This window comes from Colobus angolensis, unplaced genomic scaffold (genome assembly GCF_000951035.1).
Source record: "Colobus angolensis palliatus isolate OR3802 unplaced genomic scaffold, Cang.pa_1.0 Scaffold55, whole genome shotgun sequence".
Classification (NCBI taxonomy): Eukaryota; Metazoa; Chordata; class Mammalia; order Primates; family Cercopithecidae; genus Colobus; species Colobus angolensis.
Window position 1 is genome coordinate 7,386,916 of NW_012119043.1, and position 8,627 is coordinate 7,395,542.

The window sequence follows — 8,627 nt, forward strand, 5'->3', positions numbered from 1 at the left end:
AAAAAAAAAATAGAAAAGGAAAAATAAGGCCCACCCTTCCCAATCCAGATGGGCATTATCCAATCCTCTGAGGGCCTGAATAAGACAACAAAGAAAGGAAGAGGGAATTTCCTCTCCCTGCTTAAGCTGGGATAGCCGTCCTCATCTCCTCTCAGACATCATACCTCCTGGTTTTGGGGCCTGTGGAGTCAGACTAGGAGTTACATGTCGGACCCTCTGCTCTGGGGCTTTCAGATTCAGACTGAGACACTGTAGGCTCCCCTGGTTCCCAGGCCTTCGGGCTAGGATGTGCTGTACGCCACCAGCGTTCCTGGGCCTGCTGCTTGTGGATGGCAGACCGTGGGACTTCTCAGCCTCCACAGTTGCATGAATTAATCCTCCTTCAACATAAACCTCTTTCTACATATTTGTAGATATCTCATTGGTTTTGTTTCTTTGGAGATCCCTGACTAACCCTGATTTCACTTACATGAAATGTCCGGAATAGGCAAATTCATAGGAACAGAAAGGAGATTAGTGGTTCTCAGGGGCTTGGGGAAGGGGAAAATGGGTAGGGACTGTTTACTGGGTACGGGGTTCCCATTTGGCACAGTGAAAAACTTTTAGAACTACATAGTAGTAATGGATGTACAACCTTGTGAATGTATCAAAACCAAGACTGAATCGTACACTTTTAAAGAATAAATTGGTGGAATGTGAATTAGATTTCTTTTTATTTGTTTGTTTCATTTTGTCTTTTGAGACAAGGTCTTGCTCTGTGGTGTGATAATGGCTCACTGCAGCCTCCACCTCCCAGGCTCAAGCAATCTTCCTACCTCAGCCTCCCAAGTAGCCGGGACTACAGGTGTGTGCCACCATGTCTGGCTACTTTTTGCATTTTTTGTAGATACGGGGTTTTGCCATGTTGCCCGGGCTGGTCTCAAACTCCTGGCCTCAAGCAATCCACCTGCCTCAGCCTCTCAAAGTGCTGGCATTATAGGCGTGAGCCACAGTGCCTGGCCATGAATTATATTAAACACACACACACACACGTACAAACACACACACACACTGACATTCTAAAAGCAAAGGAAACAAAAGTACAAATAGGCCACTTTGGGAAGCCAAGGCAGGCAAATCACGAGGTTAGGAGATCGAGACCATCCTGGCTAACACTGTGAAACCCCTTCTCTACTAAAAATACAAAAAATTAGCTGGGCGTGGTGGTAGGTACCTGTAGTCCCAGCTACTCGGGAGGCTGAGGCAGGAGAATCATGTGAACCCGGGAGGCAGAACTTGCAGTGAGCCAAGATCACGCCACTGCACTCCAGCCTCGGGGTAGAGCAAGACTCTATCTCAAAAAAAAAAAAAAAGTACAAATAGGCAAATGGAATTACATTAAACCTAAAAACTTTTGTGCATCGGAAGACACAATCAACAGAATAAAAAGACAGCCTATAGAATAAGAGAAAATATTAATATCCAGAATAAAGAACTCAACAACAAAAATCCGATAACCTGATTTAAAAAATGGGCAAGAGACTTGAATAGACATTTCTCCAAAGGTGATATACAAATGGACACGTAGCACATGAAAAAATGCTCAGCATCATTAACCATTAGGGATATGCCAATCTAAACCACAATGAAATAACATGGTTATTACACCCATGAGGGTGGTTACTATCAAAAACACAGACAATAACAACGTTGGCAAGGATATGGAGAAACTGGAACCCTTGTACAGTGTTGGTGAGATTGTAAAATGGTGCAACTTATGTGGAAAGTGGCATGGTAGTTCCTCAAAAAATTAAAAATAGAACTACCATAGGATCCAGCAATCCCACTTTTGGGTATATGGCCAAAAGAATTGAAAGCAGAGTCTCAAAGAGAGATTTGCATAACCACGTTCATTGCAGTACTATTCACAATAGCAAGAGGTACAAGTGTACCCAAGTGGATGAACAGGTAAACAAAACATAGTTTATTCATATCATGGAATTATTATCCAGCCATAAAAAGGAAGGAAATTCTGGCACATTTTACAACCCGGATGACCCTTGAGGACACTACGCTAAGTGAAGTAAGCCAGTCAAAAAAGGACAAACACTGTATGATTCTACTTTTATGGGGTCCCTAGAGTAGTCAAATGCATACAAACAGAAAGAAGAATGGTATTTACCAGGGGCTGGGGGAAGGAGAGTTGTTAAACGGTACAGAGTTTCAGTTTTGCAAGATGACAACGCTCTGTTTCACAACAATGTGACTATACTTAAACTACTAAACTGTATAATTTAAAATGACTAAGATGGAATTTTATGCTGTGGGTTTTTGTTTTTATTTTTAATCACAGTTTTTAAAGTTGAAGAAAAGTAAAAGAAATAACAAGTTTGCCCACCGGGGGAAAACACACACAGCATGGCTAACGTTTCCTCTATGTGCCCAGCTCTGCTGTGGAATTACACCCTCCACTTATCCTGCAAGATGCAATGTACTCCCCAGGGTCCCCCACCACAACACGGCACCTCACTGACCTGGAACCAGGGACAGAAACAGCAGAGACCAGAGCTCCATCCCCAGGGCTTAGCCCAGCACCTGCCCCGGCAGATGCTGGATAAATATTTACTAAATAAACTGTATAGTAACCGCATGGTGAAGTCAGGCTCATACAATTATCCCCATTTTACAGACTGGCCAATGGAGGCCCAGCAAAGCAAGGTGACCTGTCCAAAAATCATAAAGCCAGAAAGTAGTTAAGGAAGAGATGAACCCAATGTCCCAGACTCCTGTGACAGGCCCCCTTCCACAGCATCACCTCCTTTCGATGTCAGCCTGGAATCCATTTCAACAAGGGATTTACAAATAACCATTTTCACTCTGCACTAGTGATTCATAACTTTTGTGGATCATGGGCCCATTTGATAATCCAATTAATGTTTGGAGTCTTTGGGAGGTCAAGGCAGAGAGATCGCTTGAGTCCAGGAGTTCAAGATCAGCATGGGCAACACAGCAAGACCCTGCCTCATAAACAAACAAACAAACAAATAAAGTTTGGATCCTTTTCCTAAAACAACACACATATGAAACTTACATAATAGTTTTCAGAGGTTTCCTGAACCCCTGAAGCCCATCTGCAGACCTCAGTTAAGAATCCCCTTTCTAGGCTGGGCGCAGTGGCTCACGCCTGTAATCCCAGCACTTTGGGAGGCTAAGGCACGAGGATCACGTGAGATCAGGAGTTCAAGACCAGCTTGACCAACATGAGGAAACCCTGTCTCTACTACAAATATAAAATTAGCCAGCATGGTGGCACGTACCTGTAATCCCAGCTACTCAGGAGGCTGAGGCAGGAGAATCACTTGAACTCGGGAGGCAGAGGTTGCAGTGAGCCAAGATCGTACCACAGCACTCCAGCCTGGGCAAAAAGAGAGAAACTCCATCTCCAAAAAAAAAAAAAAAAAAATCCCTTTCTACATGGCTATCCGGGTAAGTTAATTTGTTCTCAGGATTTTAGAGCCATCTCTACATTCCTATGCATCAGAATCACCTGGGGGTGCTATTTAAATTCATGTTCCTAGGCCCATCCCCTGTGAATCTGGTTAAATAAGTCCAGGGCCAGACCTAGGAATCTTCATTAGGCACACTGAGGATTCTGGGATGGGTGGCTCTCAAAACATACCCACCTGGATGCATGAGCTGCTGCCTCCCAGATCTCTGATTACAGCCCTGGTGGCTTCTCCAGCTCCTGGCCTCTCCTCCCAGCTGTCCACTGGCTACTAGAATGTTCCAATACAGCCTAACAAGGACCACTCTGAACTCAACATCTTTCCTCCAAAAGTGCTTCTTCACCTGAGTCACCAGACCACCAGCCTGAGCGTCACCCTGATGATTCCTGTCCCCACTCTGCATCTTGACCATCAGCAAGGCGGGCTGGTTCTACCTCCCCTGTGCCTCTGGGCCCCTTTCCTCCATCATCCCTGCCAGTGCCTTGGTCTGATCTCCTACCCTCCTTCTACCCCAACAACCCAGCCTCCATCCTACAATCCTCATATCACTGCCCTGAGCAAAATCCTTCCACAGTGACTGAACTCTGGAACTGCCCTACCCAATGCCACAGTCATATGTGGCTATTTACATTGAATTTGATTAAAGTAAATAATATCGAAACATCTATCCCTCAGTCGCCCTGGCCACATTTCAGATGTTCAGTCACCACAGGTGGCTGGGGCCACCGTGCTGCACAGCACAGATAAAGGCACAGCCCCATCCTCTAGAAGGTTCAGTGGACAATGCACCTCCAGAGCTTGCAGTTTGGATGCTGAGCGCTGCAGGGTCTGGCCCCAGTCTCCACTCAGGCCACTCACCAGCACCTGGGTCTTGAGCTACACGGAACCACCCTAAACTCATGACCTTACCTCCAGGCTTCCCCATGGTATATCTACCCCTCCCAGCCTAACCAACTCCTACCCCACCTGTGGGTCTCAGCTTAGCTGTTTCCTCCTCCTCTGGCGAGGATAAGAGCCCCAGCTTCCGCCTATCCCAGCATTTAAAATACTGAGTTCTGGCCAGACGCGGTGGCTCACACCTGTAATCTCAGCACTGTGGGAGGCTGAAGGGGGCAGATCACCTGAGATCAGGAGTTTGAGACCAGCCTGGCCAACATGGTAAAACCCCATCTCTACTAAAACAAAACAAAACAAAACAAAGAAAAAAAAACACACCAATTAGCCAAGCGTGGTGGCGTGCACCTGTAGTCCCAGCTACCTGGGAGACTGAAGCAGGAGAATTGCTTGAACCCAGGAGGCAGAGGTTGCAATGAGCCTAGTTTGCACCACTGTGCTCTAGTGTGGGTGACAGAGAGAGACTCCATCTCAAAAACAAAAACAAAAACAAAACAAAACAAAAAAAACAAAAATACTGAGTTGTAACAGCCACTGGTAGGCCTACTCCCACCCCGCAAATCAGTGGTTTTCAACCGGGGGCAAGTTTGCCCCATAGAGGATATTTGGCAATGCCTGAGACTTTATGGATGGGCTGCTACTGGCATCTGGTGAAGAGAGGCCAGGGATGCTGCTCAACATCCTATGGTGCACAGGACACTCCCTACAGCAAATAAGTATCTGGCTTAAAATGTTAGGAGTGCTGAGATGAAGCAACGCTGCCCTAGACTGGGCAACCCGTAAAGGCAGGAGTGGAGTCCTGAACTCTGCATATCCCCAGCCACTAGCCCAGAGTTGGGCATACAGGAGATGCTCAATAGAGATTGAATACATATGAGTTCAGATGTTCTAGAAGATTCTTTACCCAGGATTCCAGTTCTCCTGCAGTGTCTTCCCTTATAGACAATCACTGGCCATTATGGTGGGATGAATAATACCCTCCAAAAATATCCAGGTCCTGGATGGGTGCAGTGGCTCATACCTATAATCCCAGGGCTTTGAGAGGCTGATGCAGGAAGAGTACTTGAGGCTGGAAGTTCCAGATCAGCCTGGACCGCATAGCAAGACCCCATTTCTACAAAATTAAATTTTTAAAAAATTAGCCAGGGGTGGTGGCAACACTTACAGTCCTAGCTACTTGGGAGGCTGAGGCAGGAGGATCTCTTGAACCCAAAAGTTTGAGGTTCCAGTAAGCCGTAATTGTACCACTGCACTATAGCCTTGGCAACAGAGTAAAACCCTGTCTCAAAAAAAAGAAATCCAGGTTCTAATCCCCAGAAATTGTGATGGCTACCTTATATGACACAAGGGACTTTGCAGATGTAATTTAATTAAGGATTTTTTTGAGACAGGGTCTCACTCTGTCACCCACGCTGGAGTTTAGTGGCGTGATCTCAGCCCACTGTAGCCTCTGCCTCCCGGGTTCAAGTGATTCTCCTTCCCCAGCCTCCTGAGTGGCTGCAATTACAGGTGTGTGCCACTATACATGGCTAAATTTTTTTTTTTTTTTTGAGACAGAGTCTCACTCTATCTCCCAGGCTGGAGTGCAGTGGCCGGATCTCGGTTCACTGCAAGCTCCGCCTCCCGGGTTCACGCCATTCTCCTGCCTCAGCCTCCCGAGTAGCTGGGACTACAGGCACCCGCCACCTCGCCTGGCTAGTTTTTTATATTTTTTAGTAGAGACGGGGTTTCACCATGTTAGCCAGGATGGTCTCGATCTCCTGACCTCGTGATCCACCCGTCTCGGCCTCCCAAAGTGCTGGGATTACAGGCTTGAGCCACCGTGCCCGGCCTACCTGGCTAATTTTTATAGCTTTTGGTAGAGACAGGGTTTCACCAAGTTGGCCAGGTTGGTCACGAAATTCTAACCTCAAGTGATCTGCCTGCCTTGGATTCCCAAAGTGCTGGGATTACTCATTACTCACGGGTGTGAGTCACTGCACTCAGCGTATAATTAAGGATCTTGAGATGCAAAGGTTATCCTAGATGATCTGGGTGGACCCTAAATGCCATCACAACAGTCCTTATAAGAGGCACAGGGAAACTTCTCTCTCTCTCTCTCTCTCACACACACACACACACACACACACACACACACACACACACATCACCTGACCACGGAACAGAGAGAGATCTGAACATGCTATAATGTTGGCCTTGAAGATGGAGGAACAGGCCACAAGCCACAGAATGCCAGCAGTCACCAAAAGCTGGAAAAGGCCAAGAACGGATTTTCCCCTAGTTCTTCCAAAGGGAGTATGGCCTTTGCTGCCACCTTGGTTTCAGCCCAGGAACACTGACCGTGGACTTTTGGCCTCCAGAACTGCAGGAGAATAAACTTTTGTCTTAAGCCAAGATGATAATGGTAATTTGTTCTAGCGGTCATAGGAAACTAACACACTCTATTCCTTTCCGGGGTTTATTAGGTTTGAATCAGAGTTTGATTTTAAAAACAGAGACTTAACAAGGAATGGCATTTAGGTGCCAAGGCCCATCCCATGCCTACTGGCTCTGATAGCTGGAAGGAGAGATAGGGCAGAACTGGGTGGGTGAGTGAGGCTGAGCTGTGGGTGTGTCTAGAAGAGGCTGTCGCCTGGGCCATCGGCAACCACGTTCACGGGTCACTCCTCATGCTTTGGTCCTGCCACCTTCTGGGATGCTGGAGGTCTCAGGCAGTTAAGTGACTTGACCCAGGACTAGCCTGTCTAACTAGACTCAGCAGGGATTGGAATAAAACTCCAAGCCCTCTTCCACGTGTCCAGCCCACTGCCAAGCTTGCTCCCCTCTAGTCTCAGGGGCTTTCTCTGATCTTACAACATAGCCCCAGGGCTTTTGTGCTTGCTGTTCCTTCAGCTTGGAACACTCTTCCTCTGGAGTCTCCCATGGCTGGCTGCTTCTCATCATTCAGGTCTCAGCTCAAATGCCACCTCCCCAGAGAGGCCCTCCAATGGCTGCACTAAGGCAAGTGGCCTTCTCTAGTTACCTTCTCTTTCGTCACAGGGCTGAATTTCTTCTCACATTCAATTATCTCATTAATCTCTTTGCCTGTTCAACATCAGCTCCACCCCTTCTTCCTCCTTCTCCCAATGCAGGCTCCAGGAGGGCAGGGACCTTGTCTGATGTGTTCACAGGTACGTCCCCAGACCCAGGCCTGGCACACAGTAGGTGCTCAATATATTTTGAATGAATGAGTAAATGAATGAATTTGCAGCTTTGGGGAACGCCTGACCCAAGCTCCTTCCCAACACACCTGATCTTCGCTTTCCTAAAGGCCAGCTCCTCCTCGTTTCCAAAGTCCAGCGACACATCCTCGGTATCATCCACCAGGGCCTGGGGGGACAGCAGGGGCAGGTGGCAGGCCCAGGCGCGGTGCACACCCCGACCCCACCCGCCCTGTCCTCCTGGGCTTGGACCCCACTCGCACCCCACTGGGTTCCCAAGTGGACCCTCCGAGCTGGCGGGGCCCCTCCGCTGCGGCCGCAGTGGCGAAGCCCTCTTCACCCTCCCGACCACCGGGTGCAGCCCAGCCCCGGGCCCCGGCGCATCCCTCCTCCTCCTCCCGGCTTCTCCAGACCTCCCGCAGGTTCCTCTCGTCCCCGCCCCACCGCCAGCCCCAGCATCCCCGCGGCCCTACCTGCTTCATGACCCTCCCAGGAGCCCACCTGGCGCCCAGGCCCGGGGCTCCAGCTCTACCCGTCGCCTGTGAAGGGCTCGGACGCCGGGCGGGCGGATGCGGGCAGCGGGCGGTGGACGCTGAGGGTCTGGGCCTGCGCCCTGTGGGGCCGCCTCAGCGCAGGTTCTCGGGTGGGGCGGGGCGCTCGGGGCCCAGGGCGCAGTCGCGGGCTGGGGAGGGGGCTCGGCTCGCCCGGGACGCGCACGGGAGAGAAAGCTGCGGCAGGGAGGGAACAGCCTGGGGAACGGCGGACAGAGATACTGGGAGGAATGGGAGTGGGGCGGGGGGCGGTGGGGGTAGGCTGCGACAGCGAATGGTGTGGACAGTGCATAAACGTGGATGGAGTGAATGATAAGGCAAGGAATGAATGTCAGTGATGGGCAGCCGCATTCAGGGTTGGGAGAAATCCTGTGTTTCCCAACAGTCTCTGCGCGCAAGAAATTCTCAGGAACCTTGTGAAAAGCAGATTCTCAGGCCCGGCCCAGGGAATGTGGAAGGCCTGGAGTGGGGCCCTAGAATCTGCCTTCTCCGCTCCG

The 8,627-nt window shown here is 49.5% G+C and overlaps 1 protein-coding gene across 1 annotated transcript in view; it reads right to left on the reverse strand.

The window, feature by feature from the left end:
- TVP23A (trans-golgi network vesicle protein 23 homolog A (S. cerevisiae)) overlaps positions 1–8,362 on the reverse strand; it is a 55,268-nt gene extending 46,906 nt beyond the window's left edge. Inside the window, exons 1-2 of the mRNA XM_011961391.1 lie at positions 8,053–8,362; positions 7,669–7,748 (exon numbers count right to left, since the gene is read on the reverse strand). Coding sequence (XP_011816781.1) covers positions 7,669–7,748; positions 8,053–8,061 — 89 coding nt within the window. The 5' untranslated portion in view covers positions 8,062–8,362. The remainder of the gene's footprint in view (positions 1–7,668; positions 7,749–8,052) is intronic.
- Positions 8,363–8,627: the final 265 nt, after the last annotated feature.